Genomic DNA, 12760 nt, shown 5'->3' with positions numbered 1-12760 from the left:
GAAGAGTTAAAAATTAAATACGGTCTGCGGGTGAATCGGGATACTGTTCTAAACCTGCTAAATATCCTTGATCCTGACGGTATCCAGAGGCGTAAAAAGCATCGCCTTTTGAGAAGAAAATATGTTTCACCAGGACCAAATTTTATCTGGCATGTGGATGGCTATGACAAGTTGAAACCATTTGGTTTTGCAATTCATGGGGCGGTCGATGGTTTCAGTAGGCGTATTTTGTGGTTGGAGGTTGCTACCAGCAATAACAACCCACATATCATAGCAAATTACTTTCTTGACTATGTAAAACAAATTGGTTTTGTTCCAAGAGTTTTAAGGTGCGACCGAGGTACAGAAATTCTGCTCTTGAATATTTGCAACCATATTTCAGATGGAATGATTCTGATGATCTTGCTGGAATTAACAGTTTCATGTACGGCAAAAGTACGTCGAACCAGAGGATCGAGGCATGGTGGGCAATATGCGCAAGCAGGGTGCTGATTGGTGGATTAACTATTTCAAAGATTTAAGAGACAGTGGACTGTTCCATGATCATGATCCTATACATGTAGAGTGTCTACGATTCTGTTATATGGGTGTTTTACAACAAGAGCTTCATGATATTGCTGTTGAATGGAATTTACATTTTATTACAAGCAAGAGAAATGCAGAAAATGTGAGAGGCAAACCAGATGTATTGTATTTCTTACCTAGCATATATAATACTCGTGACTATGGAACCAGAGCAGACAAAAGTGAGATAGATATATTGTCTGATTTGTATTCAGAAATACCTCCATTGTATGGCTGTAGTGATGAGTTTGTTCAATTACTCAATGAAATTAAACCGCAGCAACAGGTGCCAACAACAGTAAATGAAGCAAATGAACTTTATTTGGAAATCGTACATGCTATTGAACAGTACAGTTAACGACCTTGCTGCATGTCAAACTATGTTGACCAAATGAGTGAAATAAAATAAACGTTTGACGAGCATGAGCACTTAGTGTTTTTCTTTGTGACCTGTATACACCATAAAAGAAACGTTGACCTCTAAGTCAATCTGCAGCAGTTAAGGTAGAATGCGTCTGGATGACAGATATTCGGACTCTCAAACTTTTACAATTCTTTTCTGATATACTACTTGTTGGGGTTCATTTTAAAGCTCTTGGTGAAAGAAAACTTCACTGGCTTAGTTTTCTAAATTCGACAATTTTATTTTTCTCCATAGAGATCAACATAAGGATGGCTGCCACGTACCAAAATTTGCTCTGTGACCCCTGAATTTTTATTCCCGACTTTGAAAGAGAATGTTGAAAGATTTCTCAAAGAAAGTTTGAGCAAAAGTTTAAATCTTTCACTTTCAGGGCACACACTACCTTAAAGAAAGGAACGCGATTTTAACGTTTGCACTTCTTATACACACACATGCTTCTCACCTTGTAGAGCTAAAACTGTTAATTATTGAATGGCTACAGTTCTCATCCTATTAGAAGCAACTGCATTGAAGCTTTTACAATGAATCCTGTAAGCTCATGTAGCCAGAGGGGACATGATGTAGCTTTTCCTGGCATCAAAGTCAATGACCATTGTAATCACGTTTTATTGCTAGGCAAAGCTATTGTAAGGGACGGACCATTAGCACTTGGGAGGGGGTGGTCAAAAACAAAAAAAAATCAGAGCAGAAAGTTAGGGGAAAAAAATCTTCAAACTAGTTTGCAAAATAAAAAAAAATAAGAACACAAATGCGTAAAAAAAATTTGCAAAAAGTCTAATCTTGATTTTATTTAGATTTTACCGACAGGAAGCAGCTTCCTGTATTTTAGTACATCCTCCAGGCACATTTTTAATTTTATTGTATACATTTAGAGTGACTGTATCCCTTATACTGGAAGTTGTGATCATCTTATCTTTTCAGGAATTTTGTATTCTGATCACTTAAAAATTATAAAATTATAGAGCCTGTTTTCTACTTGTTTCCTGCATACAAACCAAGCAGGTACACAAGGTAAAATATTGAAACTATGGTATGGTTGTCAAGACAGAAAGTTATATTTGCCTTTTAAGGTAGAACGCACCTCAGGGACAGAAATTCGGGCCTTCAAATTTTATCAATTTTCTTCTGACCTACCTCTTGTGGGGGCTCATTTTGAAGCTGTTGGCGAAAGAAAAGTTTTCAGCGTCTTAGTTTTTCGAAAATCGAAAATTTTATTTGTTCTTATAGAGTTAACACAGGGATGGCGGCCATTTTGGATTTCAAATACCGAGAAATCACAAGTTGTTTGTCTCTCTAGTACCAAACTTTGCACGGTGACCCCTGATTTTTATTCTTGCTTTGGTAAGAGAATGGTTGAAAGTTTCACTGAGGAAAGTTTGAGCAAAAGTTTAAGTTTTTCACTTTCGAGGTGCATATTACCTTAAGATCAAGGTGAACAGATGCAGGCCACATCAGGTTCATTTTTTCACAGCATTTTATTGCAATGATGCATGCAAGAATGGGTGAACAAGTAGAAGCACGTCAATAATGATAAAACAACATATCAAGTCATATATTATTTGCTTTTAAAAAGGCATTTTCAGTTCTTTTTTCTCAAAAACCAGCCTTAACAAGTCATCGTTGATGACACAGTCCCCACTTGTTAATGGGTATTTTGATTACAAGTCCTCAGAGAGGATAAGGTCCTCTTCATTAATTAGGTCTGTGATAAAAATACTTTGATACACATGGCGCTCAATGGCCAAGAATGAGTTCCATGGTGATGAAAACATAAACCAATCTAGGCCAAAAGGTCATTTAATGAGTCAACTAGGAATTAATCGACAGGATGTTGCACAACATTTTTGCATACTATCCTTACACTAAAAGATTATCACCAGTACCATATTTCATAAAGTTTGATGCAGTATTTACAACACTATGAGATCAACATCTGTATCAAGTTTCATCAAATTTGACACTGTATTTGTGGAAATATCACTCTAATTAGGATAGTTCATTACATATGCAATTACAGATTAATTAAAATGACACTGATAAATGTCTTTTTTCACTGTTAAGCAATGTGAGCTAAAAATCTGTACAAAGTTTCATGAAATTTGATGAAGTATTTCTTGACATATCAGCCTAATTACGAAACTTCAATAATTGATGAGTGTTATCATTCTAATGTAAACAGCACTTAAGGTAGTAACAGATAGTGAAATGCCTTCCACTGTGGGCGGTGATTACAACATCTGGAATTATCCTGGATCCAAATTTCTCATCAGTTCTTGTATGTCTTACATAGAAAAGTTGCAAAAATTGGTTCAAAATGAAAAAAATCACCTAAGCTTTGTTTTCTGGATCAAATTTTTCTACAAATTGATACCAAATATGACAAAATTATGCTCACAGCCTTCAAAACTGTCTCACAACATATCCTGGGTTGGTGTAGGTCATTTAAGGTCACAAACTGAGAAAATTACCTGAAATATACAAATTTGGGGTTTCCCAACACTTTCAGCAGAGTCTTTGAAGCTGATGTCAGCATCCTGCAACAATGCTGTAGTGACTTCCAACGTAAGCATTTGTTTGGATTATGAACCCTTGCAAAGACCAAGTGCATTATCACTTATTGAGTGTTTCCCACGCACAGTCTAAAAGCAAAGATGGACACAAATCCGGCATACATTATTCTACATTTTTTCATACAGCAGCATAACAGCATTGATCACAACCCTGCAGCAGGATATTGCCATCTTTTTTCCATGTGTAGACAGTGCCAGTTGCATTGTCCATGGCATGATGCCACTACACCAAGTATCAACTGATTACCATCATATCCATAGATTTCTCCTGGACCATGCAGAATGATTTTGGTATTTTCTTCACCATTTGCAGATGGAAAAGTGAACTTTACTTCATCATTGTCGTAGGTATAATCTAAATATAGTTTGCCCTGCTTTGAAATGGCCTGAATTTTAAACCCATGCTGTACAGGGTCAATGTCATGAAGGTTGCATTCACTAATATCAGGGTCGAACATTGACGTACATTGATGACATTCAGATCTGCTCATTGTAGAAAACTTTGTCACCACCTCTGAATAACTTGATTCCTTCTCCATGAAATATGAAATGTCAATCTTACTATACTGAAACTCTGGCAGTTGACCTTCTGTGTGCACCGCTAGGGTTTTCACCGCTGAGTTTTCATCATCTTGACAGACAGAATCTTGTTTTACTTCAATTTCATCAAGTTCATGTAGCATTGGATTGGTCTGTGTGTTAGGTGTACTACATGAGGTAGGGAGTGAGATATTTGGTGTTGATGGTCCATCTTCCGGTATGGATGGCATATCGAACCTCATAGCAGGTGTAGATAGTCCACCTTCTGGTATGGATGGCACATTGGACCTCATAGCAGGTGTAGATCGTCCACCTTCTGTATGGATGGCACATTGGACCTCATAGCAGGTGTAGATGGTCCACCTTCCAGTATGGATGGCATATCGGACCTCATAGCAGGTGTAGATGGTCCACCTTCTGGTATGGATGGCATATCGGACCCCATAGCAGGTGTACTATGGATGGCATATCTGACAATGTACATGTAGCAGATGCTTCAGTGACTTTTTTGGTTGCTCAACCCTTTCATCAGATTCAGTCATTGAGGTATCTTTCCTGTTGTCTAGCAGAGACAGATTAGGCTGTGTCAGTAAGTATAATTTAATCTTACTGGCATACAGTCCATGTGATTTCAAATATTCAGTAAAATCACACGTTTCCCCATCAATGGTTTGAAGTCATCAATTTCTTCCCGATTAAAGTTACCAACACTAGCAATCACAGAGTCTGCCGACAGAAACTTTGCGATACCTTTGGCAAAGACCTTGAGACTTCTCTGTTTGATGCTGTCAACAGTTACCAGATCACTTGAAGGGAAGTCCAAAATTCTAGTCCCTCCACCATCTTGCAACCTTACTTGCTTGAAAGTTTGACCATTTTCAGAATGTAACCATCCAATGTTAACCTTACAATGTTGTTTCTTTGCCACTGGGAGAGTGACCTGTTTGAAATAAAAGGATATAATGTAAAAATCAGTCTATGACACTTTCAACAGCAAGATAGCAGGTTAAAGGACATCTGTCATGAAAATTGAGAAATATATGAAAAATTGGAGTAGGTGCGAGGGGGTTGTCACATAGAGTTTGAATAATATATGCCACTTTAATTGATATTGCTGGATGACTGGTCATGTTATATTTCAGTCAGTTTTTCAATGTCTCCTATGCCAGTTCATCTATCTAATATGTTGATTGGGATGATTAATTAGAAAACTGAAAGTTGGTATTGCTATTGACAGTTGGGAACAGATGTTACAAGAATGTAGCACATTAATTTACACTATCCCACACAGTACCATGGAGATTGTCTTTCTGTTGTTGTTGAAACTCAGTTAAGTCCTTCTGCTGATGTGCAGCGCCCTGGAAGCTGTTATCCAATTGGGTGGCTGAATCCCTAAGTTCAGTTGCTATGAATAGTGACAATCAACCTATCAGATATAATCTTCTGAGCACGTTGCACATCAGCAGAAGGACTTAACTGAGTTTTCAACAACAATAGAAATACATCTCTATGGTACTGTGTGGGATAGTGTAATGATACATATCAGCCCAAGTCCTGTTATTAGATTTGTATGTTTTTCATTGATCAATGTTCAAACATTATGAATGTTAGCTAGATCTCATGTAGACAGTTGATTTGCTAAAAGTATTGGGCTTATAGATTTAAATATACAAATTTTCCTTGCTTTTTAGAAGTAAACACTTTGGTTGGCAAGTATGAAAATCAGGACATACCCTTTGACCTTTGAACTTCCGAGCATTTCCTTTCTTCACATTTTTCAGCCGTATTTGCTCAATCAAATCAACGACCTTCTTTTTCTTTTCATCTGAGGCAGGAGAACCAAAAAAGAACAGAATCATGGTCTGATATACAGTTAGAGGATGTTTCAACTAAAAATTGCCAAAAGGCATTACAATGACAGGATTTATAAGATATTAGCTGGAACTTTTGTCTGTGTTTTATCTGTGTCTTTGTTCTGTAATGAATTTCAATGACTTGTTCAACTCCCTGTAACAATGAAATGCAATATTCTGCATGTAACAACAATGTGCATCAAATAACCTTTGTGCTTTTGTTTACCAATGAATTCAAGTCAAGGCTTGCATTCAAATTTGACCTATGTTGATTGGCTAGATACTGAACATCAATCAACCGTGCGGGACGCAAACAAGAAATTATACAGCTGGTGAACAAAACCAATATGTTGACAAAACATAGCTCGTGACACTCAGAAAACATTTTGATTTTGACCAGAAATTGTAGGAATGCATGGCATAACACGCTGCTAACATATATACAGAACAACCTGAGACTATACAAATATCACAGGATATTTACTTACCTTTTGCCACTCCAACTTTTAACCTTGCAATTTCTCCAGCTTTCAATCCCATAGCCTTCAAGCTTTCATCGGTCATCAGAGAAACAGTTTCTTTATCCAGCACCTAATTATACAACATTTTCAATTTTTTAATGTATAGGGAAAACACATACAATAAGACAGCATTACATTCTACAGAACCTCACATGGTGAACAAAAAAGACAATACTTAGAAACAGGAAAGTTATTTTAGAGGAATTAATAGAGGAATATTCACTGGAGGAAGAAAAATAAGCTTATTTCATCACAGATGATGTCATATTTACTGACCTGTTCCTGTGGAAAGACATGGAAAAGCTCTTCTCCTCTCCTTGTCTCAAACAGGGCTACCAAAAGCTGTGAAGAATTGACAAGAAAAAAAACAAAATTATAGAGATCTATATTGGTTTCACTGAGAGCTATAGCCACTCAAATCTTTCCAATAGACAGCCTAGAGCTTCCACAAAAAGCTTGACTGGTATCACTGATGCATATACCTATATCATCAATGAAACTCAACATTGTACAGTGATGGAATATGGCAATGATGACTGGTGCATATGGCTGGGCATTAAACTAGGGTGTGCTTACAGCTGCAGTCACAAAATGATTATGTAATTTGCCATTACAATACATGTAAGTTATTTGATGAGAATTCAAACCCACAAACCATCACCCCTGAATGATGGTATCGTATGTGCAACCTTTGCCCCTTCCCTACATATTAACCAACTCATTGAATCCTGGCCCTGTTCGGCCATGGAAAAGAATGAGTAGCAGTACTGTATAATATTTTGGAAGGGTGGGTAGATTCATCTAATATCAGAGGAGGTTAACAGCCAATCCGACGTACATTAACTATAGGTAAGCGGACGAGTAGGAGGCGGTTTACGGAATTTAACGGTACAGTTTGCCAGTAAAACTCCGAGGCCCGTAGGCCGAGGAGTTTTATGGCAAACTGTACCGTTAAATTCCGTAAACCGCCGACTACGAGTTCGCTGACCGTGTTATACCACGAATTTGCCGAGTTTTAGAGCCTTGTTTGCACGCCGAATGTTTTTATTTGTAATTTTAGTGCAGTGCAAGTTGAAACTTTGTCAGGAAAACATTGACGCGTTTTGACACCTTGTAGAACGAAAGTATAAAAAACTAACCCATGATTGGATAAAACAAAGTTGACATGTGTTGCTATGCGATGACGTGGTTGGGCACCTGGTTTGATTTGAATTGTATGAATAATGTTTGATTGATTGGTTGGTTGAATGAAGTGAAAAGGTGTTTGCAGATCGACGTTAGAGTCACGCTTTGCTCATTTGAGTCGAAAACTTTGAGCAGCATACACGATATTGCCGAGTCGCTCTACATATATCGATATGGCGGATGAAGTACAAATGAAAGCTGTATCCGGTGCACTTCAACTACCAAAGCCAAAGATGGAAAAGAAAAGTCCCCTGTCACGCCAGTGCTAACGGCCACAATCGGAAGACCAAGCTACACAGCCACGTCAGAGAAAGGCGCAACAGAAACTGCAAGTACAAAAAAAATACGTGTAGATCCACAATGACCGTGGTACTGCGTGTGTGTTTGCATGTAGCTAGATTTAACTTTACCAAAGGCGACTGAAACTTCTACATTCAGTGTTAATAACTGACTTTGAAGTCTTAAATTTCAGCTTCGAATGATCGTGATAACAATAACCTTAACACAGACGTGATATTTGCAATCAATACCGTTATTTCACGGTGACCTGTAATTGGTTTGAGATGTACAGTCGTGCAAAATTAATTCAGTCCGGTGATTCTTTTAAAGTGTCTTTACTCTGTACTTAGCCTAATGGTGAAATAAATTTCTTCTGGTATAATGTCTCGCATTTGTTTTTTTTTACTCGTCGCCACGTGACTTTCTTTTGTTTAAAAAGTGTCCATTTTACAAGTTCTTTTGTTTAAAAGTGTCCGATTTACTAGTAAACCGGACAGTTTTTAACAAAAGAACTGTCCGATTTACTAGTAAATCGGACACTTTTAAACAAAAGAACTTGTAAATCGGACACTTTTTAAACAAAAGAAAGCCAGGTGGTATATAATAAAATATTCGGTTATGGAAATTAGAGAGCATGGTTAGAACAATGGGCACGAGGCGGAGAGTGGTATAACATATAATATACTCCAGTGTCAACGGCTTTGGTGTGAAGAGTCTTGACCCCTCTTCAATTAAAGCATGCACATTTGCCGAAGTAGCTGAAGCGGATAGAAATTTGAGAAAAAAACAGCCTTGCCCTTGTCATGGGAGTTGCGGTGATGAAATCGTCCACCGCTGATGCTAAACAGCTGTAATTTGACGCTTCCCTAACCATGAGATGTCTCTCGCTGTTTCCGTAACTTTCACATGAGTGACTCGCTTTATATCGACATTGAACTTAGTTGGTTTCAAACCACTCACTCTATCAAGCTCTGCATGCATGGCAACAGCTATATTGGCTACAATATTGTTGTGTGGTTTGGGACACAGTTGGTTGACAACTACCACGTGTACATTCATGTTGCATGCAGGACTCGTGTTTGTGGTGTGCGGCTGTAGCGACTCTCAAACACTCTCATCATCAAATCTCACAATGAAAAACACAACCCTATGCATACAACCCTGTATTGCTATCCCTGAGTCAAGATCACTGAATATCGATTATACGTTGGTTTAACGTACCTGCTGTAATTCTACAGTTCGTATATTAGCCGCCATGTTGGACTAATAGAAGTTCTAGGTCAGCGACGTTGTGATGGGCAAGACTCCAGAGACTCAGCGGCCGCGGCCTTGATCTGCAATAACACGTAAAACGTTACATGTAACACAAACTATCAGCTTTCAAAAAGGCTATTTGAACTTGATATGATTAGAGTTATGTCCATATTGGTCAACAGCAACACGACTAATAAACATAAACAACGATACAAACAACAATTAATTTATAAATTATGGGGGTATCACTCGGGGTATCACTGTCCTTTGTCAAAGGCTTTGATCAGTAGGCCCTAAGTTGTTCAAACATGTTAAATGATACCTCAGTAAGGCTCGCCAGCTGCATTATTGCACACATCAGCTGACTTATGATGAAATTAACTTATAAATCGCGAAGCTTACTATAAGCCACCGTGATCATGTGAATCATCACTATAAATCGTGAGATAGTCCTACCGTGTTACGGTGATTATAATGTCCAGCGTTGGCGACCATCTTGTCTCTGTGTCATGTGGTGAAAGAAATTATGGGATGGCTAAATTTTGAAGTGGGAAATGCGTAGATAGGTCTAAATTTAGAAACACAATTTTGAAGTGAGAAGTCGGAAAATTTTTGAAGTGAGAAGTCGTAGTGAAATTTTGAAGTGAGAAGTCGTAGTGAAATTTTGAAGTGAGAAGTCGTAGTGAAATTTTGAAGTGAGAAGTCCTCGCGAAATTTTGAAGTGAGAAGTCGTAGTGAAATTTTGAAGTGAGAAGTCGTAGTGAAATTTTGAAGTGAGAAGTCGTAGCGAAATTTTGAAGTGAGAAGTCCTCGCGAAATTTTTGGAAGAGAGAAGTCGTAGTGAAATTTTGAAGTGAGAAGTCGTAGCGAAATTTGAAGTGAGAAGTCCTCGCGAAATTTTTGGAAGAGAGAAGTCGTAGTGAAATTTTGAAGTGAGAAGTCGTAGCGAAATTTTGAAGTGAGAAGTCGGAATTTTTGAAGCGAGAAGTCGTAGGGACATTTTGAAGTGAGAAGTCGGACATTTTTTGGAATTAGAAGTCCTCGCGAAACTTTGACGTGAGAAAAAAATAATACTGTAGTGTAGGCGAGAAATACGTGCCAAAGCCTAAATCTACAAAGTTGAAGTGAGAAATACGTACCAGAGCCTATAAATTCAGAAACTTGATTTTGTTGTTAGATGTATGAACGTTTTAGTGTCATTTATTACAAAATACCTAAACTAAAACTCATTTGTGATGTTTTTGATGCTTTTATGTTACTTTTACAGGTAAAATATCTCGGTTGTAAATAGTCTTCAAACAGAAGGCCTAAGTTACAGCACTACAATTTCTAACAATATAAGAGCTCGTTCGAGTAAATGCCTGTCGACCTCTGTTGAGGAAATCTGCAGAAATCGAAGAAGTATTTACGCAATTCATGTATGAGAGATTTCTGTGAGTGTCAATATTGCCTATCCACACATTCGCTCATAAATAGTGGGGGAATGTATTAATTATGGAGGAATCACCATCCTTGATCAGTTCGTTGATCATCTTATTTCATCGGTCGTGTGTTCAAACGTTTTCAATCGTACCTCGGTATTAGGTTCGCGGCAGCTGCATTATTGCACACTTCAACTGACTTATGATAAAATCAATGGAAATCTTACCTGCTAAATCGCGAAACATACACGATCTCAGCCGTCTCGACCATGTGTCCTGACTGCCACCATCTTGTTACAGGAATTGTGGGTCGTCAGCATTATGAAGTGAGAAGTTTGTTGGTGTCTAATTTTAGAAGCAAAACTTTGAAGTGAGAAGTCCCCATTACACGAAATTTTGAAGTGAGAAATGTGTAAGAGTTTCTAAATTTAGAAATGAAATTTTGAAGTGAGAAGTCGCACGAAATTTTGAAGTGAGAAATGTGTGGGAGTGTCTCAATCTAGAAACGAAATTTTGAAGTGAGAAGTCGTGTTGAAATTTTGAAGTAGGAAGTACGATGGCCCTCAGCGGCTTTCGACTGAAATACTCCAACATCCGAGTGTGATGATCCAAAACCCTCTGGCATTAAACTGTAACAATCATGACGTTGACAATTATTCAATTTTCATGTTGGGCTTTTTCTGCGGGGTATCCCACTCTGTTTTCTTTTCTCGAACGGGCCTCATTTTTTTCTACTGAGGTTTTTTTTTTTGTATAGTATACCTCTTTTTTTTTCTTTTTTTTTTGTAACCTCGCTTTGGTTTTTTTCCCAAGCTGACCTCGTTTTGGTTTCTTTACAGCCTCAACGCCGGCGCGATCTCGGTCGACTTTTCAATTGTGATTCTCTTTCTTTTTTAGTCAGACCTGATGGTGGTTCGTTTTGTTTTTTGGGCGTAGTGCAAGTACTATTTGTGGTTTTGTTTTTAATCATTTCAATATTTTTTGTGTGTGTGCTTGATTTTTTTTTCTTTTTTCCCTTATAATCAGCATTCATTGCACCTTTATATCAAATACACGTGTATGTGTACGTCAATAAGTATGGGAGTGTGGTATTTCCAAATTTTGAAAAGTTTATCTTCTCATTACGGTTTAAAGAATATTTTATAATTAAGCATTACATAACATTCTGCCCTTTTTTGCAATAATACTTTTCTCGTTTATTTTCTTCCGTTATTCCATCGAATTTTTATTTCAATCAAGAAAGACGGTTGCACGTCATCTTTATCTGTACAGACACATTCAAATATTTAATGACACGTATTTTCAAATGAATGCTATTTTTATGAAAAGGTACATTAATAAAATGCAATGATATGGACGAAAGAACTTTTTTCTTTATTATTCATACACGTTTAAGACTTTTTTTTAGAAAGAAAATTTGACAGTTTATTTTTACTCTATGACGATAAATATTTTTGAAACATTTGGCGCGCCGTAGTCCTAGATTGTCTAGGATATTTTCCAGTTTTGAAAATGACCTTTAGGATACGACCATGAAATTTTGGAATCTGACGCGGAAATCAAAACTGATAGTTTGTATGGCTTGCAAGGATTGGTTGGGAGAATGTGATAGAAAGTTTGATGGTTTCTTTTGAAAAGAAAATTTCAAATCTGCTTCGTGATATCGTGTCGTTTAGACAACGATACGAAAAGACGAAGCTAATGGCGCTCATAATAAATTACGGCGTGGATGTATTTACGCTAAAGCACATAAAATGAGCACGTCGCCGACAATATCGCCATTACGCATGCTCTACGAGTGCGCCAGCGCCGCTTGAAACGCGGCCGTCCACAGAACAGCGAGTTCGTCGCGTTCAGTACATGTAACATCAATTATGCACTAGTCGAGTTACTTCAAATGTGCTTGATAGGGGTCACATCGCTTGTTTTGAAATGTCAGCCCCTTAATTGAATTATGCAGAGTCCACGCCTGTTTGCCTTGAAGAATCTAATAAACTCCTGAAGGAATACTGCTTCTCGGTTCTTCAATGAGAACTTTCGCATCACTAACAATCCGTTTTTTGCTCACGTGTTTACACACGTGAGCATATGTCGCAGCGATGTCTGTTCTGTCTGTCTGTCTGTCTGTCTGTCTGTCTGTCTGTTGTTC

The 12760-nt window shown here is 37.7% G+C and overlaps 1 protein-coding gene across 3 annotated transcripts; it reads right to left on the bottom strand.

The window, feature by feature from the left end:
* Positions 1-1834: 1834 nt before the first annotated feature.
* Positions 1835-11034, bottom strand: LOC139147431 (uncharacterized). Of its 3 annotated transcripts, XM_070718537.1 has the most exons (7): positions 10839-11033; positions 9647-9692; positions 9158-9270; positions 6749-6814; positions 6440-6542; positions 5832-5923; positions 1835-5038 (listed from the first exon to the last, which is right to left on the bottom strand). In XM_070718537.1, the coding sequence occupies exons 3-7, from the start codon at positions 9191-9193 to the stop codon at positions 4730-4732; spliced, it is 606 nt and encodes a 201-aa protein (XP_070574638.1). In that variant the 5' UTR covers positions 9194-9270; positions 9647-9692; positions 10839-11033; the 3' UTR covers positions 1835-4729. The 3 variants fall into 3 exon arrangements, with proteins under 3 accessions (XP_070574638.1, XP_070574637.1, XP_070574639.1); XM_070718536.1 differs by lacking the exon at positions 10839-11033 and having other exon boundaries at positions 9647-9846; XM_070718538.1 differs by lacking the exon at positions 9647-9692 and having other exon boundaries at positions 3770-5038; positions 10839-11034.
* Positions 11035-12760: the final 1726 nt, after the last annotated feature.

The sequence above is a fragment of the Ptychodera flava genome, chromosome 13 (genome assembly GCF_041260155.1).
Source record: "Ptychodera flava strain L36383 chromosome 13, AS_Pfla_20210202, whole genome shotgun sequence".
NCBI lineage: Eukaryota > Metazoa > Hemichordata > Enteropneusta > Ptychoderidae > Ptychodera > Ptychodera flava.
Note: the sequence above shows the minus strand (reverse complement) of the source record. Positions and strands in the feature narration are given on the sequence as shown.